This window comes from Talpa europaea (genome assembly GCF_964194135.1).
Source record: "Talpa europaea genome assembly, chromosome: 6".
NCBI lineage: Eukaryota > Metazoa > Chordata > Mammalia > Eulipotyphla > Talpidae > Talpa > Talpa europaea.
This window is the reverse complement of record NC_140072.1, coordinates 46,445,640-46,470,646: the sequence shown is the minus strand read 5'-3', so window position 1 is coordinate 46,470,646 and position 25,007 is coordinate 46,445,640. Positions and strand designations below refer to the sequence as shown.

The 25,007-nt window shown below is 36.1% G+C and overlaps 1 protein-coding gene across 1 annotated transcript in view; it reads left to right on the top strand.

The window, feature by feature from the left end:
* Nucleotides 1-25,007, top strand: part of DNAH6 (dynein axonemal heavy chain 6) — a gene marked incomplete at its 3' end in the record, with an annotated part of 180,030 nt that overhangs the window by 9,465 nt on the left and 145,558 nt on the right. The window contains exons 3-13 of the mRNA XM_084235770.1: nucleotides 1,620-1,882; nucleotides 5,518-5,785; nucleotides 10,099-10,233; nucleotides 10,322-10,442; nucleotides 11,419-11,527; nucleotides 12,591-12,759; nucleotides 14,843-14,959; nucleotides 16,506-16,706; nucleotides 17,845-17,965; nucleotides 21,537-21,688; nucleotides 23,921-24,073. Of these exons, the coding sequence (XP_084091896.1) occupies nucleotides 1,620-1,882; nucleotides 5,518-5,785; nucleotides 10,099-10,233; nucleotides 10,322-10,442; nucleotides 11,419-11,527; nucleotides 12,591-12,759; nucleotides 14,843-14,959; nucleotides 16,506-16,706; nucleotides 17,845-17,965; nucleotides 21,537-21,688; nucleotides 23,921-24,073 (1,809 nt within the window). The remainder of the gene's footprint in view (nucleotides 1-1,619; nucleotides 1,883-5,517; nucleotides 5,786-10,098; nucleotides 10,234-10,321; nucleotides 10,443-11,418; nucleotides 11,528-12,590; nucleotides 12,760-14,842; nucleotides 14,960-16,505; nucleotides 16,707-17,844; nucleotides 17,966-21,536; nucleotides 21,689-23,920; nucleotides 24,074-25,007) is intronic.

Here is a 25,007-nt window from a genome sequence, read left to right as displayed (position 1 = left end):
TCAATGGAGTGAGGGAAAAATGTGGGGAAAAAGGAATATTCCATATAAAAGGAAAAGTCCATATATTCTGAGGAAAGTGTCATGGGGGAGGTGGGGAGAGTATGGTATTAATTTATCAGAAGGAGTTTAGAATGCAACAAATGAAGATTTCCTGGGAAACAGAAAGGGAGAAGGAGGGAAAGGTAGGAGGACAGTTGGAGACTTTGGCATTGAATAAATCTTTCACTTAGAACATTTTAAAAGCTATAGTAAAGAGAATAAACACATTTTCTATTAAAATATTAATACTGTTGTCTCATAAAAATATTAAAGTTAACTCAACCCTTCTTGAAATATTGGGACAAAGTAGTGATGTGTATTTCCCCTGTTTCTGGGTATCTGGTTTGACCTGTTGTTTTACATAAAACAGTGCCTTTGCTGCTATCCCTGGTCAGTAAGTTAAGGAAGCACATTTAGTTTTTGAGTTCAAAGATGTATTTCTTCCAGCTCTGGTCTTTCCAGAATTTCCCCTCAAACTTCTGTCAACAAGGTATCTACTCAGTCAGAGACAAAGAACTGTGATCTCTGTGAATACAAACTTTCTGGGGAAGTTATTCACAGAACTTGTGGTAACACATTTCTTATAGAAGTGAAAGCCTCTAATTAACTATGTTAACAGACAACAAATATAAAGTTTATGTGTTTATATCAGTCATTCAACAAAGCAGGTCTGAGAAGGTTATTCTGTGATAAAGCCAATTATCCTTAAAATATGGGAGAGAAAAGGTGATAACCCTTGGAATTTGGTTCAGATTTCCTCAGACAGAGCTATCAGCCTCATTTTGAATGATACTGCCCTAAAGTTTGTTGGGGAGGAATAGGGAGTGTGAATGGTACTAAGAGTGCAGACAGTGGAACCTGGGAATCAGAAAAGCTCAAGAGTGTGAACATGGTGGGGACTTAATCTTGGTGTTCCAAGTGTGGCCCATAGGCCAGCACCAGCTGCATCTCCTGGGAACAGGTCAGAAATACAGAATCTTAGGGTCCATCCCAGATAGACTGAATCAGAAGATGTGTTTTAACAGAAAACCCAGGTAATTGGCATGCACATTTAAATGTGGGCAGCACTGGTCTACAGAACAGGCAATTATGAGGCAGTAAAATATATGCTTCCCCTCTCATATTTGCGAAGAAGTAAAGTTTATTATGAGTTTTGGTAACAGCGCTCCAATATTTCACTCATTGCAAAACATCAAGGTTATCAGAAAAAGGTGAGGAGATTGAGGGCAGAACACAGCAAATGAGCAAAAAAAAAAAAAAAAAAAAAAAAAGTAATTCTTATGAACATCAAGAAATGGTAATATTAATGTAATAGAATGAGTTAAATGAGAGAAGATAGGAACTAATAATGGGGCTGTTTTGTAGGAAAGAGATAGACATCTGCATAAGTAGTAAAAAATATTCAATATTAATACCTAAAAATAGTCTGAAATTTTTCTGTTCAAAGTGCTTACTTGCCTTTGAACTCTTAGGACATCTTGAGTAGCACAGTATTTAGCCCTTTAGGTCAGCATCTCACCCATTTCTATAGCTTTTTGTCTGCAAAAACTAATTTTTTCAAAAAAAAATTGTTTGTTTAGGTCCACAGGCCCTCTGCTGAGGTGTTCTCTCCCTCTCCGGCTAAATCATCACATACCAGTATTGGAAGAAGAGGTCTCTTCGCAACTCGTTCCTCAATTTACCCTACGTACACTTTCCGTGACCGGGAAGAAGTCATCAAAGCCAACATTCGTAATCCCTTAGAGATCATTAAAATAGTACGTGAAAATGAGCATCTTGGATTTCTTTATATGATCTCTGCTGTGCCAAAGTCTTCCATTGAATATGATACGTATAATCTGAAGTGAGTTCTCTTTTATGAAGCAATTTATTTAACATTAAAAACTACAAATAAGTGCAAATATTATCCATAATTGTGTACACCATAATGATTTGATATTTGTATATATTATGAAGTGATCACAATAAATCTAGTTAACAACCATCACCATGCCAACACCATACATTTTTTTCTTGTGATGGAAGCTTTTAAGTTCTACTATCATATTTGTAATATAGTTTGAAATCAGAAAGTGTGATGCATACAGCTTTGGTCTTTCTCAATATTTCTTTGATTATTGAGTCTTTGTGGTTCCATTTAATTTTAACATTGTTCTATTTCTGTGAAAAATTACATTGGAATTTTGATGGGGATTACTTCAAATCTGTAGATTGCCTTGGGAGGTATGAACATATTAACAACCTTATTTCTTTCAGTCCATTAGCATGAAATATCTTTCCATTTATTTGTGTCTCTTTAACAGTTATGTTTTTGTTTTTTTTATCAAGGCTGGAAAATTACTAGATCAAAAAGGTACATGCAGTGGCATAAAAAAGAGATTAGAATTGCCAACATAGAGTAATCTCAAACTTTAATTTTTAAACCACAATAATTTTCTGCATAGTGTGATAATGAGTCATACAACCCACAAGAGGGAAGAGGGTAGTAGTGCAGATCCCCATATAGCTATTGACTCAGACACATGCTTACATTGGGTCCTTAAGACCCTGGCACTGCACTGGGTAAGGTAGTGCATGGACAAGCACTCAAGATGGAGGGTGCATTTCTGGAGATCTGCAGAGGTGGGGGCACAGAGCAAGGACTACTGGTTTGAATCTGAGGTTCACAATACATAATAACCATAGCTCGAATTGGGTCAAATTACCTGAACTAACCTATCAAAGATGCTACTGCTGAAGCCCAGACTGAGATATCCAAAACACCTGCCACTCCCCTCAAAGAAATGCTACACAACAGTAAATTCAAATTCTTGACTCTACTAAAGGTTATGTGCTGATGCCTATCATCCAATCCTCTTGTATTTACTATTCCTCACCAGTACCAGTCTCCTGGTTACTGAAAGTATAGAAGCCACAGTTGAACTATAGCTCTACTAAAAACCATATAAAATCAAGAATCGGGGGACACATTACAAATACCAGAACAATAACAAAATCCTGAAAAGATCCCCTGACTCAGTGGAGTTGTGGGGCATAACAGGGAATTCAGAGCAACACCCTGGCAATGCTGGTGGATCTTTAAAAAAATAGTGGAGATTATAAAGCAACAACAGAAAAAAGAAGATAATGAAAATATGAGGCAGCTACGTTCAGAAATAGTGGAGTTAAGAAATACTCTAGGTGATTTTGGAAATACAATTCAGGGCCTCACTAGTAGACAAATAGAAGCTATGGAGAGAATGAGCCTGAAAAAAAAAACGATGGAGAAAAAGAATTTAAAAAAATAAAACCATGTAGGAGCTCTTTGGGACAAATTAAAGAGAAATAGTGTCTATCACAGGGCTCCCAGAAGAAGAGAGAGAAAGCCATAGAAAACTGACTTAAAGAAAATATCATTAAAAGCTATCTTTGGAAACAACCCAAATGCCCCAAAATAGATGACTGGATCAAGAAGATGTGGTACATATACACCATGGAATATTACTCAGCATTCAAAAAAGATAAACACATGCAATTTGCAGCAACATGGATGGCGCTGGAAGGGATCATGCTCAGCGAAATAAGGCAGAAAGAAAAAGAAAAATACCGGATGGTCTCACTCATAGCAGGAATCTAGAAAACTTAAATAAGGGACCAGGAAAAAGAATAACTATAAGAAAGAAAATATCAAAATCAACAAATAACTATGAACAAGAGACACTCTATGGAGGATGGGGGTGGGGAAAGGAGGGCTTGGGGTAAAAATAAGGGGGTTGTAATTGTACGGGGAATATAAAAATAAAATTTAAATTAAAAAAATAAAATAAAATAAGAATTTAAGGAATTGTACATGAATATTTTTTAACTTTTATGTGTGATCCAGATTTCAAAAATCAAATAAACATCGTTATCAGGGGGGAAAAAAAGCTATCTCAATCTGGGGAATGAGCCAGAAGTTGCAATCCAAGAGGCTCAAAGACTTCCAAACCAAAGAGTACCAGGCAGACATACACCAAGCACAAAATAAAGCTTTAGAGAACCAATGACAAGGACAAGGTAATAAAAATATCAAGAGGAAAAAGGATAACCTATTAGGGAACACAAATCAGACTGTCAGTGGAATTTTCAGCAGAAAAATCACAAGCATGATGGGATTGGAAAGAGATATTTAAGATACTTAAAGGAAAAAAACCTTAGGGCTCAAAATCCTTTACCCAGCAAAATTAACAATCAAGATCATTTTCTTTCTGGCTTATTTCGCTAAACATGATCCCTTTCAGCTTCATCCGTGTTGCTGAAAATTGCATGAGTTTATCTTTGTTGATTGATGAGTAATATTCCATTGTGTATATGTAGCACATCTTGTGGGAATTGTGTGGGAACTATAACCAAGATGAAAATGCATACATTGTGCAAAAATGAAAAATGATGTAAAAAATATATATAAAATTAAAAAAATAATTTTTAAAAGGATCAAAGGAAGAGTAAGGAACTTCACTGAAAAGCAAAAACTAATAGAATTTACCAACACCAAGTTGCACATGAACAAGACGCTAAAGGGGTTATTATAAAGTAACAGAACAAGACACTTAGATTACATAATAGAGGGGCAGCAGATGAGAAGGAGGAGAAAATACACACTTACGTGTGTGCATGTACTCCACAGAGTAGAGATGTGTAGAGGAGGAAAAAGATTTGTAAAATGTTAATAATAAAAGCTTAGGATTTGGGGGATGATAATCTTGAATAGGTAGGAAAATGTAAAGAAAAGGGATTTCTAAGTGACACTGAGCACCAATAACTTAAATTCAACATTTAAGTTGCCACTTTCTAGAAAGGGCTTTAGTAATAGACCCACAGAATAAGTTTTCCAGTTTTCCTATCTTTTCTCCTATTTTTATCCCATTCTTGCTTTTTTACTTCACTCGACCTATTTCCTTATATGTGTAAAATTGAGGACTACCCTTGATGACTGTTGAAAAAGGAATATATGATAACTATTCTCAAAAATAGTATTATATGATAATTTTTTTAAAAAATCTTATTCACATTTTCTTGATTTGCTTTCTCATAATTCTGTTAATATTTCATAGTGTTTCGCTGTTATTATTGAGTAGTTTGTAAAATGGTATAATAAAAGCTTATTTCCAAATAGCTTTCATATAGGGCTATTATGTTTTAAAATCTGTAATTTTGCTTTTGTAAAAATCATATAACTGAAATTATCAAGCATATCGCCAAGATTATAAGATCTTTAAGAGTTATAATAGTCCAACTGTTATAAAATTTTTAAAAAATCTGCTCCCTCTTGTTTTCTTGGGTAATGTATCCAATCGAAAAGTAGTTTGTTAGTTTGTGAATTTTTTTTATATTTTTCAAATTTTAAATAACATTTGTTTTCTAGAAACGTTTTCTTTCTTTAAAACAAAAATATAATGCAGTTGCTTGATTTTGTGTTGATTAGTTTATTCACTTACCCTAATTTTTATTTGTTTATAGAGTTGTAAGTTATGAGAATATCAATAAAAGTGACTACTACACTATTAGCAAGAAGGCCGTGACACATGTTTGTAATGACGATGTTGAATTTATTGAAATAGAAAGATGGGAACAGGAATATCTATATCACAGAGAACTCACTAAGATTCCCATATTTTCACTTTTCCGGAAATGGAAAGCTTTTAATGTGTGGAAGAAGAATGTCCGCTCCAAGAAAATCAGTGGATGTCGAAAATCCTTACAAAAAAATTTGTTCATTGTTAATCAAGTACGTATTTATGAATCATATTTTTTAACAAAGAATTACTCAGAAAAAATGTGACTCTCTTACAGACATTGGTATAAACTCTCCCTAAAATAGAACATTACATTTTTTAAAAAAAAATTTACAATTGTTATCCTGTCTTGTCTTTTAAGAATCTGACAATCTAGTGGTGTTTCTACATTTAAGCTAGGGCTACAAATACCAAAGTATGAGAAGTGAGTTACACAAGTCTTCCTTAATTAAAAGCAGCTCCAGAAGCTTGAATTTATTGATAGCCTTTATTGTTGACTGGGTAAGGTGTGTATCCTTTCAAGCAGAGAAGGTGTGGAACCCTTATTACCTACCTCTTCTCATCTTTGAGATATTCTACACTTTATGATTCATAATAATTTAGGGGATTATTTTCATGGGCCAATACCTGCCACTGTGTCATGTTTTCCTCTACCAAGTTTAGAGTAAAGGGAAAATTTTATTATTTAATTTGGACAATGGGGTAATCATGGGGAAAGAACTGTTAAAAGGTATGTGTACATATTTAAAAATCTCAGCTACCCACTGTATATGTACAAGTATACAAAGGTATAATATATATATTGACACATATTCTATATAGAAATACAATTGATTTTTTTTAAGCCTGTTCCCTGACCTTGCAGAACTTACTGTTTGCTCTAAAGTTTGGGGAGGGAGGGCAGTGTTTATTCCTCAGAATAGTCTATGAACAAGAATATATCATCTGCAAAGAGATATAGTTTTACTCTTCGTTTCTTATCTGGATGACTTTAATTTTCTTGCCTAAGTTTGCTGACTGGAACTTTCTGTTAAATAGAAGTGGCAAGAGCAGAAATCTTTGTCTTGTTACTATTCTTAGAGGAAAAGCTTTCAGTGTTTGACCATTAAGTATAATGTTATATTTTCTATTCTAATTTATTAAATGTGCTTATTATGAAGCCATGATGATTCTGTCAAATGCTTTTTCTGTATTTAATGAGATTATCATGCAGTTTTTTCCCTTTGTTTAAGACATTAAACCAGTCTTGTAGCCCTGGAATAAATCATACTTATATATTGCTAGATTTGGTTTGCAAATATTATGTTGAGGATATTTGCACACACACACACACATATATATATACACACATATATTTATATACATATGAAAAATTGGTCTCTGTGGGCTTTTTTCCCCTACTGATGTGTTTCTGTTTTTCATATGAGGGTAAAACTGGCTTCATAGAATGAACTGGGCAATATTCCTCTTCTATTTTCTGCAAATGGTTATGAAGAATAGATACTAGTTTTTCTTTAAATGTTTGGCAGAACTCATCAGTGAAGCTGTCTGAGACAATATCTACTTTTTATAAGTGTCTTTCAGCCTCCTTTATTTCTAGGTTTTACTTTTCTCTAGATCTAAGTGTGCATTTAGTATTAAGTTTTCAATTTTAATATCACACATGATCTTAACATGACAGGTACTTGTTGATTTGCTGGTTTTCTAAAAATGTATGTTGTATATGATACTTTCAGGCAATTTTCTGTTATTTTACACATTCACTGAAACATCATTTATTTTCATTTGAAAGTATCGTAGTAATTGAAATACTTTTAGTTTTATTTATAGTCAGCCATTGCTTTTCAGACAGACTATTCAATTTCATCACTTTAACTGTTCCTTATAAAATGATGTGCTTTTTGCTGAACCCTGTCTACACTGGGTTAAAAACATACACTTGAGCCTAGAGCCTCTGCCTAAACCATGACCTGCAGATCAAGTGAATTTTCTTAAATGCAAAATTTCTCAGATTACCCAGAGGGTCTGGTGACCCAGATTAGGGCAAATTAACATATGATGTTATGATGAAGGCAGGAATAGCAAAACCAAAGCATTCCAACCCTTTTTGACTCCACCCAAACATACTCTGCCTCAGCATCACCCAGATTTTCTCAGATTTTACAGTAAATTCAGCTTTTCTGCATCTGTCTTCCAAAGTCTATGATAGTTTCCCACAGACTTTCTGACCCAATAACCGACCTCCAGATTAATAATGATAATTGTTCACCTCTGAAAATAGGAAAACTCATTTCAATGCAACTGGCAAAACTCAATGTAAGTGAATTTTAACAATAATTTTAAAAGTTCAGATAATAAGGAAATTCAAGGGGTAGAAATACCTTTATGCATGGCTGAATTCAGTTCAATGAAATCATCTTTAGTGTTTCCTCTTTTCATCTTTCTGTTCTGCATTTCTCTGTGTCTGTTTCATTCCCTGTTGGGCTTTTGGCATGAGCATCACTTGCAGATCTAGTGAGAGCTGGTTATTTTAATGAAAAGGGTACCTCTTGCTGAGGATGCTGGTGAGAATACTGATTGACTCAGCATGGCCACATGCCTGATCCTAAACCAGTCCATGCACAGCCAGGGATGCTCAGATAAGCCAGGGCTGAATATTTGCTTAGTCCCCATTCCTGTGATAGGGAAAGTGAAGAGTCAGCTTTATCAAAACCACATGGCAGTGGATTTCCTAAAAGATAGAGGGACTCATCACAGAATAATTGGACACAGAGAAAGTGTCCTGAGAAGATGAAAGTTAATGTCAATCTTTTACTCATTGAAACCAGCCATCAAAGTGACAAATTCTTTTCTCTTATGATTCTACTAATAATTTAAAATAACATTTGATACTTATCACCTTCATAGGCACCATTGATATAATTACTAGCCTAAGAATGATCCACCTAACCCAGATTCTTTCTGAAATTTACTATCGACAGAAACAGCAATAATGGGGGAGGGGGGAGACACTCCCAGTGTCTCATACTAATATTCACAACAGCTTTCACAGCTGTCCTTTATGCTGACAGCCAGGTGATTAGATTAAGCCAAAGCAATTTCTTAGATTACTTTATTTCCCCCCCCCAAAATTTCCACTGTCAAACTCTCACCTTTTGGCTGATCATCAGTACCAGTTTTGCTCTCCTCCTTGATCCTTGCAGCTTGAACCTTTATGAATAGAACTTGTATTTTTGGTTCAAAGAGTACTTCCTTTTTTTAAAAAAAAATTGCACTATTTTTACTGATGTGACAGTGGTTTACAAGATTTTATGTGAGTTGGAGGTATAGGTCCACCTTTCCAATGTATGTTACAATAGCATGTCCACCACCAAAACACTCACAATCCTCCACCATAGTCCATCGGGCCCCCCTCTGTTCTTTGTACCCCTCCACTCTCCTCTTAAGAATACTTTCCTCAGAGTACTCTGAAGCAAGATTTCCTTGCTTTTTCTACTGCTTTGATTACATTCCCATCTCTGTTCCTGTATTCATGTTAATTTATTTCATGCTATATTTCAACTAATAGATTTAACCTTTAAATTTGTGTTCGTTTTTTTTAATCATGCATATTCACCATGAAATGATCTTTAAGGGTTATATGACTTCCTAATGTTTTCTCACAAAACTCTCTTCATTTAGGACCATACTAATTGATTGTCATTTCCCTTAATTTTAATTAGAATAAGTAATTAAAGCACTATTTCATGTCGAGCTGAATAACTGTTACTTGTCCTATCTCGGAAATTCCTAGAAAAGGATCCAATAGAGTGCTATATATAACACATAAACCAATTATCACATGCAAATAAATTAATGTTAATTCCTCTCCTTTGGTTAGATTAGAAGTGAAGGTGAATGGCCTTGGAATGTTTTTAGACCAAGTACCTTTGAAACCAATAGCCTATAACTGATCTTGGCTTGGAGAAAGATTAAGTTTACATATTATAATTTCACAAGCACTTCAACTCATTCTCCCAGCCAACATTGCAAAAACTACAATAGGTCTTAATGATTGAATTTTGCTTCAAGCATCATGTTGCTTACTGAAAATTTAAAGTTTACTAGTCTTTGTTCTATGTCACTGCCTCTTATATCAATAGGCAGGCCCCTCCATTATCATGGTGCCTGTTATTATAAAGTCCTTAAGTTAACACGAAAGATCTTTTAGTAGCCACTAACCAAACCTAGTGAAATTTAAGATGTTGCCAAATCCTCTGTTACTTTCCCTCACTGTTAAAACTAAAGACATGTGTTCAAAATGAATCAGAGCAATTGAGACAAATTAAACCTGATCATTTTAATACCTTTAGCACAAAATTTCAGTGTGTCTCTGTCAAGTGTATCTATACTTTGCAGTTGTAGCTAAACTTATCATGTAGAGCTATTTATTTTCCTTAACCATTCTTGCTTTCCCATTATTTTTAGACTTTAAAAAGATAGGATTTTTTTTAACTAAATAATGATAACTCCTATTTTCGTTCAGCATTTGCGACCAGCTCTCCTTAAAATAAATGAAATGTGTTATCAGTTGAGTTTTATGGCACTTTGTAATATTGAAAGAGGGCGCACATACACCTTGCAAGAATTTAAGTTTGGACAAATCATACGGCTAGAAGAGGTAAGACATCTTACTTGTAAGTGCCAAGATTTTTTTCTTATTGTTGCTACTTTGGTACCACTAATTATACATGTTTGCCTATGTCTAGGTGATGGAGCGCTTAGAAGAATTTCGAGATGAGACAAAAGACGTGGTCAGGAAGGCTTGTCAAATTGCTCTGCGTGCTGAAGGATTTATTCCTGATGACATTCCATATGACCCTAATGCAGGTATGAAGGGGAAAGAATTTCAAAATATCCTACGTGGTGACTTTCTAAAATATTAACTTTTTAACTCAGGTGTACTCCCCATAGAATTTCCTTCCTCAATGCACCCGTGCACCATCACCTCAGTGCTCCTCCCTCCCTCCCTCTGATCCCTCTCCCTCCTGCAGTATGTCTCTGATTTATAATTGTCCATTTTTTATTTGTTGTGTTTTGTACTGTTATTATTTTTTTACCCCGATGTCTTATTTGAGTGCCCTATATTTCTGTTATAAGTGAAACTATCTGATATTTTTCTTTTTCCTTCTGGCTTATTTCACTGAGCATAATTCCTTCTAGTTCCATCCACATTGCTGTGAATGGCATGAGTTTATCTTTTTTGATTGCTGAATAATTAAAATATTAACTTTTTATTCAAGTTTTCTTAAGTTTAAATTATGACCCTATCTTTCATTTCTTCTAAATTTTTACTTAATAGGTTATAAATTCAATGTATATTGTGGAGATGGGAAACAGCAGTAAATTTGTGTGCCTTGTGTTACCTCTGCTTGTGTACCATATTCTAAACTGGTAACAGACCTTTATTTCACAAGCATTTTATAGTAAACTTAGTGCCTTTCAGTTTAAAAGTATGTCTGACTGACTAGTACAGACAATAGTTCTGTTAAAAATGAGGGAATGGATAGATCTCAACTGGCCCCAGCTGGCATGGACTCAAAGATGACTAAAATGAAGGTAGGAAGGTAATGTTGTTCTTGGAAAGAACTGGCATGGTACACAGATCAAATCCTGATAATGTGGGTAATTATCTACAGTCCACATCAAGTCCTTTGATGTGGAATTCTTTTGGATAAATAGTCTGTTTCCTGAAATTTAAAATATCTCATTGCCCAAAGTATTTTTTGCTGTTTTTGAATATTGCTTAAAAGAAATGACGTTTTGACACAAGGTTTGTTGATGTTGTGTTTTTTGTTGTTCTTAGAATTTTATAAAATATCTGACAGTTTCGATTTGCCTGCTTATGGAGAATCTGAAAAAATGACATACACAGAGCAGGCCAGCAAAAGGCATCATTGTATGAGGCTGACATGGTAAATGATTATATTCTTTCAAGAAAAATTAGAGCACCCTTCTCAAGTTTCATTAATATGTAGACTTTGTCACAGGATTCACTAACAATGATGAGGAATTGGGGGATTATGATAACCTGAAAGGATGCCCCAGAAGTCTGTTCCTTCAGCGGCCACCAAGCAAAACAGCTGTTTGGCTTGGCAGCTGATTGAAAATAGAAGATGTCTTAGGTCAAGAGCTCCTCTTGGATCTCTAAGCCTTCCTTTCCCTCTATCCATCATGGAGCACAGAGCAGGCAATGATGTGTATAAGGAGAAGTTAGGTGCACAGAGCTTATGATGTCCTGAAGCACAACTGGAGGATTTGCTCTATTTGGTCACCAAAGAACTACACACAGCTGCAGTAATGGGTTTTGTAGCTGGGAGACCAGGAAGGAAAGTCTTCCTCTCAGGACCTCACCAGGGGATTTTCCTCCTTAGGATTAGCTCTGCCACCTGCTTTCCCAACTGGATCTTAGCACTGACTATTCTGATTCTTGGAAACAAAATCACCAAATGTTATCTGAAAGGTGTATGTGGAACTAGAAAGCACTGATTATTATTACTTAATGTTCACTCAGTGCAATTTTTACAACTGTCTGCTTACTCTTAACTGTGCACCAGTTTGTAGATCATATGACACTAAATGTCTGTGTCGCAACAGGAGTCAGTGATGCAGTCCCTGAATCCAGCATCATAGGCCTACAGGTGCTGGAGTTTCCTTGGGCTCCACTCACGTAGAATAAAAGTTATTCCAATGTCTCGACTAACAGTCTGTATCCTAAGCACTCCTATTGCTCTTTAAATATACTGTTGGATAGTCAGAACCCTTGGCTGAACTAGTGTTATGTATTTGAATAAATTTGTGTTTTAAAGTGAATGTCTAAGAATAACTTTTTGGGAAATAAATGTCTGACATTGTAATACAAATGGAAATTGGAGAAGAAATTATGATATGTTTAACTTCAGAAAACTTACTTTAGAGTCACTTTTACAATTATGTAGTGAATCCACAAAACTGAAGCAGTGTTTTTTTCTTTTCAAGTTTTATCCGTCTAAATGACTATCTAATTGAGAACACACTGCACATCTTAACAGTAAATTCTGTTAACTCTCTTTTGACTTATCTCACTGACAAACTAAAACGAACACCTTCAGCAAATGTCATTCAGAAATGGATTACGGAAGAGAAGCCTGAAGTCACTGATAAAAAGGTATAGTCATAGAAAATTTTAAAAATTTATGGGTCCAAATTTACTGATTATGCTGTTTTCTGTGTATTGGAAAAATAGAAGAAATACTTAAAGGACATCACAGTATAATCAGAACCTGCCATATGCATGAAATGGTAAAATGAAAATCAGCATATTTTTAAGAATCTAATAACAGAGAAAGGATCCACTGTGCTGAATGTTGCTGTGTCTCTCATAGGAATTTGCTAAAGGCTATGTGTTCATTCAATAGATATTTTTTAAGTGCCTACTGTGTGCCAATTCCTATGCTAAGTGCTGCATATGTAGTAATGAAAACCTTAGGAGGATCTTTGCCTCCAAGAAGCTTATCATTTGAGAGTCACTGTGGATATGAATTGGCAAAGTGAAGCAGGGGAAGTGGTATAAATGAAAGATATAAACAGTGGTTTAGAGGTGAGGAGCAACTCCTAAAAGCAAGACTTTGTGCCAAAAGTGGATAATATTTTGGCAGGATGTTGATCTTAGAGACAGAGTAATTTGAGGTGTTTGAGGTGTATTACAAATTTGTGCATTCTAGCACAGCAAAGAGAAGAATCATATTGTCTCATATCCACGTTTCCCAGTAAGCTTTCCTCTAGCTGCACCCTGGATAATAGCTTCACAGCACCTAAACATTTAGCAGAACTAGCTTACCTGATTTCATCAGGTTTTCTACTTCCATTGCTCAACTTCCTCCCCAGGAATAACAGCTGTGCAATTTCAAGGCCCGATGTCATAGTTTCCTTTTCTCCAAAAGTTGGATTTGAGTTCCATCCTTCTTTACATTGCTTTCTTCTCTCCCCTGTTTTCAATTTATCCTTTTTCTAAATATGTCACCTTTTAAAAGTAACATTTGTATTTCTAATTATAAAAGTAATATATGCTAACTGCAGAAAATTTAAAAAACACAGACATACACAAAGAAAATCTTCCTCTGCTACCCAAAGATAACTATTACCACGGGGGAAAAGGTATCATACTTTACTTACTGCATTTCACTTGTTTTTTTTTTTTGCTTACAATGTATTGTGAAAAATTTTCCAAGTCTATTCTTACTTTTCCATGTAACATTCTGATGTAGAAATGTACTTTTAATTCTTATAAATAATTTTGTATTGTTCTTTCACTTTTTCACTTACTCCAAATAATGCCTCAAAGAACATCATGGTCTACGTATTTTTTATACAACTCTGTTTTTTTTCACTTTGGAAGAAATTCCTACACATGGAAGTGTTGGTTTAGAAATATGCTTACTTGTTACTGCTTTCAATACTGATGTGTAACTTTCGAGAAAACTTTGTGCCAATTTACAACCTTCCTAGCAATGTTTGAGAATGAGTATTTACTCACAAGCCCACTAGCTATTGCCATTCACTTTAATCTTTCTCAGTTTGATTGGCACATAGTAGTATATCTCTGCTTTTTAAATGTCATGTAAAAGGAATATATAAACCCAGTGCAGGGACAAACACATAGGCCTGTGATCAAAAAGACCTGGGTTTAAGTTCTGCTCTGCCCTTCGCAAACCAGTATGTCCTAGAGTAAATGTCTCACCTTTTCTAAATCTTGAGGTAATGGTGGTACCTCCATGTGGTTGGTGCAGGGATTACATGAGTACTTAGCATTACTTGGCACACAGTCAATAGTCAATAAATATTATTAAATAAACTATCTTGAATAAGAGGAAGAAATTGATTAAAATTGTCAGATTATGCCCTTTGACCACTTTTGTATATATTTCTATTTAAGTATCAACTATTATTAGCATGTATTCTATTGAGTATATCATGTCTATTTCTATTTCAATATTATCAACCTTCTATCTGCCTTATACATTACTAGTATATTTTTCTAGGTTGTCTGCCTTTCCATTTTGTTGATGGAGAGAAAAGTTTTACCTTTTTTAAACAGTCTTTCACTATTTGCTTTTTTTTTAAAAAATTTCTATGGTAATCTTCAAAAGACATACCAACATTACAAAATCAGCTAATTATATATTATGCCTCTAGTGATACACAGGTCTTTTATTTCAAAACCTGATCATGACATCTCTGTAACACTCCAGGGGGCCACTGTGTTGGAAAAGCCGGAAGAGGACGAGTCTCTCATCCCCATGTTTCTCACAGAACTGATCTTGACGGTCCAGTCACTGCTCTTTGAGCCTTCTTTCGAAGACTTTCTGGTATGTGTGTTTCTTCACATGACATCTATGTCCAAGCACCTTTTTGGAAAATGAAGCCAGTCTTGCTATTAGATGATTGGCAGGATTGCTCTAGTCACTCTTACTGTTCTTCTGCACAGTACTGCAGCTACATAAAAATCATCTGAAATTAGTGATTTTCTTTAGCTTGACACACATTAAGGACATCAAAAGAATATATGTGTATAAAATTTAAAATTGATTCTTAGCATCCCTCTAGATCATAAGAATCCAAGAAATCGCTCTGTTAAAAATACCATTGTGTAAATCTTTTTTGCGTGTGTTTGTAAATCTTTTTAAGAGTGCTCCATCTGAGAAATTTTTTTTTTTTTAGTTATATATTGCTGTGTAACAAATTACCACAAATTTGGCAGCTTAAAACAACAACCATTTATCATCTCTTAGTGTCTGTGGGCCAGCAGTCTGGGCACTGCTCAACCTCTGTTTCAGAGCCTCTCCAGACTGCCATTCAGGTCGTAACTGGGATGAGGCCTCCTATCAGGCTTTACTGGTGAAGGATTTATTCCAAATTCCCTCATCTTATTGGAAGTATTCATCCCTCCATAGCTATAAGAGTGGGGTCCCTGTTTTCTTTTGGGATAGCTGAGGACCACCTTTAGATTCTAGAAACCACCTATGGGTCCTTGCCATGTGGCCTCTCTGTAAGAAGTTTGTAATATGGCTGTTTGCTTCTTCAAGGCCATTGGAGAGTCTCCTTTGGGAAGGACCCATGCTTTCTTTTAAGGGCTTTCACTTAATTCAATTAAGTCTACCCAAGATAATCACCTTTTTGATAAAGCCAATTGATTGGGTACCTTAATTATTTCTGCAAAATCTCTTTTACCTTTCCATAAAATCTAACTTGTTCTTGAGAGGTACATTTCATAGTATGCACAAGTCCTTTCCATAGTCAAGACGAAGGGAGTATTCAGGGCATGTACATTGGGTGTGGAGGGGGAAATTTATGTACAGTCATCGACTAGTAAACCAAGAAGAGTCTAGATTACCCATCTTGAAGACATGCATAATTTTTCATTGTGTAAGTATACCATGACTTAGCAATACTCATATTTCTGACACTTAGATGTTTCTCTAATTCATTATTATTTTAAGTAATGCTGCAGTGATCTTTGTTTACATGTATAATTTTTTATTAGGTTAGATTTCTAGACTGGAGATTGCCTCGAAAAGATTATAAACTTTCAACCCATCTGTTAAATTTTCCCCAATTCTCTTAGGCTAGAACTTACTTCATGAATGACCCTTCTGTGTTTTGTTGATACTTGTTCTATACACTCATTACAATGTGTTGTGATTTGATGTTTATCTGCCTCTTGTTCGATTAGATAATATGTTACCTGAAGACAGACTGTGTCTTTTGATTTGCCCTATATTCAAAATCAATACAGCATCTCATATAGCTGAAGGAGTTATTCTTACTCATTTTAACATTTGAGAAAATTCAAAAATATTCACAAATTGCCATATATGTGCTTACTTTTTCTGTTTACACTTTTCTCTCTAACAGGATGTTATTTCAGGTGCAATCAACCAATTTCAAAGCACGGTGTTATCAGTTCCTAATCTTGTGCCCGACCCACATTTTGATGCTTTCACCAGTCCTTACATTAACAACAAACCTGAAGAAAAAACCTGTGGATCTGGTCCAAGCTTAGCAGCAGTATTTGATGATGATAAGAATTTTCATACAATTGTTTTTCAAATAAAGGTATATTTGCTTTTACTAAAATTATTTTATAATGATCTTAATTTTTAAGAATTGAGCAATTATCTTCTTCTTTTCTTACACTTATATTGAATTCTGCTTAATCCCTAAATGGTAAAAGTTGAAAGTAGTGTTTATCCTTTCAAAATTATCCTGTAAGCCATGAGAATGTCTCAAGGTAGAGTTGACAAAATGTAAGAGACTTAAAGTATCCAGTGTGATGACAATATATGCGCACCATGTGAAAAGATTACTGAACTAATTAACATACCATCACCTCTTATATATACTTCCCCTCCCACCTTTGATGAGACTATTTAAGTTTTCTGTAACAAGTTTGAGTTGTACAAGTGTTATCAGTTACAGTCACCATATTATACATTAGGTGCTCAGAACTTATTTATCTTAAAACTGGATTAAAAAATCCTTAAAATATGGATTTTTCATAAATAGTGCTGGAATAGTGGTTAGCCTTTTAGACAAAGATAAAATTAGATCTGATTTCACATTGTATATAGAATAATTGCATTGGAGATCTCAAAGTAAAAAATTTGAGAGCAGACACATTTAGGGGGAAAATGGGTGAATTCTGGGAGGGAAAGTGATCAAAACAGGGGAGGGAAGCGTACAAGGGACTATGGTGATGGTGCATAGGTGAACTGGTGGTGGGAATTTTACAGGGGCTACACCTGTGAAGAGAAAGCAAACATTCCACAAAAATGAACAATGATGTAAAATATATATAAACTTTTAAAAATGGTGAATTCTTGTATAATCTTGTTCTTAAGAAAGGTTATCTAAGTTTGACTCAAAATCCAGATGCAATAATAGAACAGATTGATACACTTGACTATTTTAAAATAAGAAATATATCACAGAGCAAAAAAAAATCAATAAGTGTTTCCTTTCATTTATAAGGAACAACTCCTCAAAATTCAGATTTAAGGATGTATTTTTTTCTTTATTTCATAAAGGAATTCATTGACTTCTTATCAAACATGGTATATTTGCTCACTTATGTATCCCCAACTCAAAGCATACTGTTGGGCACAGAGAAGGCTTTTGTTTGCTTGTTTGTTTGGTGATAGTGAGTTGAATTCTGCTTAGGAAAAGTATAATTTTGTCTGTTTATAACATCTAGGAGGCCATAAGGGCAGCATTTGAATCTGCCCAATTATATGCAGCTACGTTTGAAAAGTTTCAGATATTCTTCAAGGAAAATGAAAGTCTTGATTTGCAAGCTCTTAAACTTCAAGAACCTGGTAAGTTTTCCATTTAACATAACTAATCATTTCTGATAGAGATATCAAAGTGTATATTTTTCTGGGTTTCTGTTTGGTAGTGTATGATGACAGAAATGGTAGCTCAAAAGGGCTGGCCTGACAAAAAGCAAGAATTTGTTTATTTCTAGGTTACTTTCTGTAGAATTACTTTTTTCCTTTAGTTTTACTAGTGTTGCTGTTTCTATTTCAGTACATTATGGGAAGTAATTCCTCCTTAATAACTTATCTTTGCGTATGAAGCTGTATTAGTGCTAAGGTTGTAGTCTATATATGGGAAAGAAGTTGAAATGAATGTTTATCTCTGTAGCTACTTTAAATAATTTTACATAAATATTTTTTCTATCTGAGGAATTCAAGTTTCTCTTTATATGTGGGGCTGTACTGCAAACTGGTTGTGAATCAACAGTTTTTAGTCATGAAATTAATCCCAAAGGGAAATGATTTTATACGATTTATTATCTTCAACAAAAGAAAATTATGTCTAATGCCCACATGAAATCTAGACAAGGACATTGCCATATGATTATATTAGATGTGTGTGATTCATTATTATTAAAAATGTGAAGCATAACAGTCAGATTTTTAGTTTCATAAATCAAATTTATTGCTTTATTGTCTTAGACACAAAAGTATTAGTATTCTCATTTTTCAAATAAGGAAATGAAGATATAGTGATAAGGCAACTTCAAGATTACAGTTAGTGCATGGTTTAGAAACTGTTTTCTCTGGCTTGAAAACTAACCGTTATCCACATTGCCTCTCCTCTGTCTCAGAAAGAGAAAATAGATGTTCTTTGTCATCTATCAGCTTTGCTTTTCTTCTTCTCTTTGGGTGTGTGACCAAGCCAAGTCACTTAATCTCTATTGATCTCAATTACTTTTTATTAAAAGATTTTATTATTTGTTTTTATACAAGAACCGGGGTACAGGCCAGATGCACGGGTGGGTGAGAGGATTCATCAGAGACAGAGTGGGGAGCAGAACAGGCAGGCTGACAAAATACACTGCTGAGGGGAGCAGCGGGTGAGACAGGAGAGGTCTGCCATGCCATGTGGGATTCTCCCTGGCCGGCTGGGATCAAACCCATGCTGCAGAGGCTGCCGACAGCTTCACAGTGCAGCGTTCAACCGCCTGCGCCACCAGGGAGGCCCTCAATTACTTTTTGTATAACATTAGAGTACTGGGCCAAATTGGTGCTTCCCGAGTTGGTATTCCTTGGACTACTCTTCTGAAGAATAGTTACATGATACTATGGGAAAAGACTGTTCAAATAAATTTGGAAAATGCTAGGTCAAGCAGTGTCATACAGGTTTCCCTACCAGATGACTTCTCAGATCATTTGATATCCTGACTTTGTTAGTTCTCCAAAATATTCACATGAAAACCTTCTCAAGTGAATACAGTAAGTAATTGGCCTCTCTTGGTCCATGTACCATTTATGGTATTGTGAAGAAAATGAAGCTCAGAAAGATTAAGTGACTTACCCAGAGCCATATGTGGGTTACACACTTCCACATAGGTCCTCTAACACTCTGTCTGGTGTGTTCTTTATACTATGTCCAATTCTCCCTTGTATTCGGGAGAGGAAGTGGCACAAATACAAGCATGAATCAACAACCGCTAATAAAGTGGAGGAAGGAGTTAAATAAGGAGAACAGGATACAGTAAGGAAATCAATCTGACCCAAGTGGAGGAATTGGAAGTAAAGTTAGCTAAAATTTGAAAGGCCCTTCTTGTTTGAAAAACAAGAAGTTTAGTATTGGATATGTATTAGAAAGAATTGTTCTTAACCAACAGTTGTGATAAAAGTGTATTCAAGGATAATCAGGCTTCCACTGGTTTTAGATAGACTGAAGAAGGGAGAATATAAAGGCGGGAAATTTTTCAAAATGCAAATGAATCACATAGCAGATGCAATTTTGCAAAGGCTTTTACCATACTGTGGGAGCAAGGATGACAAAGAGGTTTTGGGAAGAAGAGTGGAGATGATAACTTTAGCTATGTTTTATCTCCTGTATGTCAAAGTTTTGTTGTTAATATCCTCAAAATGCTTTCCTTTGAGGTACCATATGGGAGAACCCTTAGATTAAGCCCAACTTCAAATCAACCTGACACTAGAATAGAGTCCATTCCAGACTAGATCCTCTAATGTAATTACAAACTGTTTTCCCGTGTGTATGTGTGACATGTACATATACATGCACCTCACAAGGTAAGATCAGTCCCATAGAGTGGGAAGGGGCAATGCAGATCAGAATGCCTGCTATGCTATTAGGGGACCCAGACTTTGTGGAGTACCCAGCTCCTCCAGAAGGTTTCCACTCTTTCAAAGGAGTATGCCTCCACACACCCACCACTTTCCCCCTCAGACTCCCTGGCTAAGCTCACAGCCCTGCCACCAGACCATGAACCCCAGGTTCCTCTCTCCAACCACCTCCTGTTCAATGTAGCATGAATCTCCTCAGGATCAATCTGTTGAAGTCTGCACTAGTCTGATGTGCAAGGGATAACTAATCCCTTATCTATCAGATTATCTCTCCAAACACTGTTCCTCTGGCCCACTGCTCCAGTAACCTCAGCCAGTGGGCACCAGGTCCCACTGTAACCTCGTTGGAGGTATGTCATATCTGCTCCCCTGAGCAGGGCCTGTTCCACTGCTTGCCAGGGCTTATTGGGTCTAGGCTACTTCCCAGGGCTGCCTCAGGGTTCACTGGGATCTGCAGACATCTACTAAGGCAGGGCTGCTTCCAGATTCCACACCAGGGCTCACTTGTGTCTGCTGCTACATACTGTCGCTCACCAGTTCCATTCTTGGGGGGCCCACCAGGCCACTGGGACTCATCTTGCCCACCTAGGCTATCCATGTGACTCATTCCACTGCTCTTGAGGCCCCCTTCCTCCAGATGTTGCACCTAGTGTGTGCTGTCGTTGCCTGTTTTTATTGTAGGAATTATTGGCTTTGTTCTGCTGCAGTCTAGCTATAAGTATATGGAGTAGGTGAGCCCAGCATCCTATACTGTGCTACCATCCTGCCACTCTCCACTGTGTTATATTTTTTTATGCTGCTATTCCTCTTTGGATCTCCCCAAAGGGAGGACATTTAGTCTGTCCTCTGGAACTAAAGTGTTCTTCACCTCCAGTTCCTCTAACTTTCTTCCTACCTTCCTCAATCCCAAACAGAGTCCCAGAAGCCCTCAGATGGGGGTGAGGGGGTGGGAAACAAATCTAATCACTCTTATTGTTACCTGTGTTCGTGGAGAAAGGTCAGATGCAATCCCTCAGGTATACAAATTATTTTGATGTGCCATCTCTACATAGGAACCAGAAGACATATATTTATTGTTATAAAACAGAAGTTTCCTTATTACACGAATAAAATATAAGGCATTGTGCATTAACATTTAAAATTTCTACCAGGTATTGTATGTATAAATAACCACATGATAAATGTACATGTAAAAATTATAATGCAATGATTTTAATGTATTTGTAATCATTCTTTAAAATCTAATATAATGTATGTTATGCTTTATATGAATTATTTTATGTAGATGTTAAGTTTTTTAGTGAACAACTGGAAAAATATCACAGACAGCACAAGGATGCAGTAGCTCTAAGACCCACCAGAAATGTGGGATTGCTGCTCATTGACACTAAGCAGTTAAAGGAAAAACTAATTCCATCACCTTTGCGATGCTTGGAGGTAACTATGAACTAGGACAAATTTTAATTGTCTTCTCTATATTATTAATTATTTTCCTACTAAAAGTAGACTTTCTTTATATTGTAATATGGCAACACTTGAAAATAACCTAAGTTTTCTAGACATCTTTCATTTCTAGGGAAACTCCCATATTCTTCTTTCTGTACAAAGCACAGCAAAGTTTCAGATGAGGGAACTGCCGACCTCAGATTAGTCGTTTACTACCACTCCTTTTTCCCTTGTTGGAGCATTTCACAGCTTCCTGCAGAAGTGATACCAATGTATCAGCTCAGTGCCCTAGTGGAAATACTGGTAGATTCTAAGATACTGAGGTCAATTTCATAGGGCCATTCCTGATCTGAAACTATCTCTAAAATTCTAATTATATTTTGGTGAGTTGTAGAACTACAGATAATTTGTATGGTTCTGCGGTAACTTCCCTGTCTTCCTGTGGAGCCAACGTATGCCCTGGACATCCACAAATGACTCCACCTTCTCTTATAGTATGGAACAGGGATTGGGAACTATAACCCACAAAGTCATTCCAGCCTGTTTTGTACATACAACTTTTTTGGAACATAACAATGACAACGTGTTTATATATTGCCTGTGGTTATTTTGTCACGACAAGGGCAAAATCGCATAGTTGTGACAGATAATTTATGTCCATTGTTTTGTGCTGGTCTCAATCTACTAATAGCACTACTATCAGATAGAATTGACTGGGGGCATTCATTTTGGCCCTAGCGAGCTTCCCACAGACATCTCCCCTTTGCAAATCCATGAGCCAACCCGTGTGGTTCTTATTATGATTACAAGATGTCCGTCAGCAATTGCCATCAGGAAACTTTGAAAAAAGTAAAAGTTTATTGCTTACAGGACCTGGAAGTTCCACAGCACAACTATGGCCACATAATAGATTCATAGATAAAGCATGTGAACCTGGTACCCTGCTTTTATTGGGGTCAAGAGGAGAGTGGGGACCCAGAGTTTTATTGGTGAATTTAAAACTCAAGAGTGAGAATTTAAAGCACTGAGAGAGAAAGAGCAAGCAGCCCAAATGGTCAGTTATTGAAATCAACTAAGTTTTCCAAAACAAGGGAATCTCAGAGAAGGAAGTCAGCCTGTGTCGTTATTAGGTGTGTGACTGACAAAGTGTTTATTTGAGAAAGTCCTCTTTGAGGTGGATACCCAGCCATCAAAGCTTAATTCAGCACTTGTTTCATAAAAAAGAGAAAACCTGTCAGGGCTTGCACTGCATTTGCAGTGTCTAAAATTACTATCTGACCCTCTGCTGACCCCAGCATAGATGGTGGAGGACAGAGCACTGTAGGCTGCAGACTTGAGTGCTGCAGTCTTTTCTGTCATTAATTGGTTGTGTGGCAAAGCTTTCTTTTAGAGCTTTGCTTCATCTGTTAAAAACATTAAAAATATTTTATTGAACAAATTCAGTTTAATTTTAGCAAACACTTTTGACCAATACAACATCCAAGCCAAAGAAAACTTCAGAATGTATTAAGCAATCAGGAAACTTGTAGGCTGTATATCCAAAAAGTCCAGCGGTTGGGTGGACATCAGGGAGGTTTGATTGTTGATGTTACCAAGGACCCAATTTTTTGTATTCTGTTTAGTGAGCCTCCTGATGTGCCAGCTTCATCCTAAAGCTAGCCTTCCCTCAGATTTGTGAAATGATTGTTAAAAGCTCCCACAAGCTAATTATTTCCTTGGTCATGTATAGAGAAAGAGAGATTGATATTCTTAAAATACATAAACTAAAGTTACAGGTGCACCCCAATCCATCATGTTAGCCAAAGAAAGCCAGACTATTTTCCGAGTGTGAGATTCTCTTTGTTACTGGAGAAGAGAATGATTTTCCCCAAACCACGTGACTACTACCCAACATGAAAAATTAAATTGATGATGGAGAGGGCACCACAATGTCTGCTACATATGGCAAAGTAGCAGGGGTGCTTGCAAGATATCTGAGTATTTAGGCAACCTTTTAATAAGCTACTCAATCTATTTTGTTCTGAAAGTGATCTTCAAAAGTTGGCCTTCCTATTGATTCCTCTGATTAGTAGTCCTTTAATAGAAAAAAAAAAAACCCTCAAATACAAAACTGCTTCCAGTACCTGCTGATTTAACAGATACTCTATTAGGATTTATCTAAAATCTATAATAAAATAGAAATACTCAAATATTTATGATTGATATTTTCCTTTACTTTCCTAGGTACTAAATAGTATGCTACCTTGTCTAAGCAAGAAAAAAGTCGATGCCATTATCTCTGAGGCACAAGATGCAGAGTACAAACTTGAGTTTGTTCCAACTACCACCATAGAATATGTTAACAGCTTAGTATTTCTTGATGAAATTCAGGAAAGGGTGAGTTAATTATCTTATATATCTCAAGATTCCAGATATTCTAGATCTTGGGCATTTGTTTACTTTAAGCAATACATGCAGATGAACACCCTTGATGTACACTCAGTCCTATTTATAGCTTGTTTAACATATTAGGCACTTCTGGTTGAAATTATTGTAACAAAAATTCACATAACTTAGAAAAATGAGAAGATTTATTATAAGTTTTCAGGAATAGTTTCTGGAATCCAAAGATCTGTATAGAACCTAGCTTTTTAAAAGGACAGGAACTGGGGACCAGAGGAACCCAAGTAAACCAAAAATGCCCCTCTCTCTCCACCTCTCATTTCCCCTTCTTTCTAAATCAGTGGTTTTGAAAGGTGGAGCCCAAACCAGCGCATCAGTAACAGTGGGGAGCTTGTTAGAAATACCTATCTTGGGCCTCACCTAGACCTTCTGAACAGAAATTTGGGGCCTCTCAGACTGTGTTTTAGCAAACTGTCCAAAGTGATTGCAATACAAGCTAAAGATTGAGAGCCATTTCTCAGGAGCCTCGCTGCAGTTATCTTCTCAGATTAGGGACCTCTTTTCTGTCTCCACATGAAAGCAAATGGTCTCTGCTAACAACTAAAATCTGTTTGTTCCCATGTTCAAGCAAGATGTCATACTGAGGTGAGTTTGCAAGATCCCAATTTCATGCTGCTTGGTTCTTGCGGCCAGAAGTTTGAATCAACTGTACAAACATGGCTGCTCCTTCTAGAATCATATAGTAGAGTTTGTGTTATGGGGGGAGGGTTCCCCCAATTGGAGATTCTCTTGCTAAGAAAGTAGGAAAAGTACTGTCCCCCTGAAGGTAGGGAATCAATCTAATAAAGATGGACGTTTAGTATTCAGTTAGAGCTAGTAAAAGTATTTATTAAAGGATAATGGGACACATGCAGCCAGCCAGGAGCAT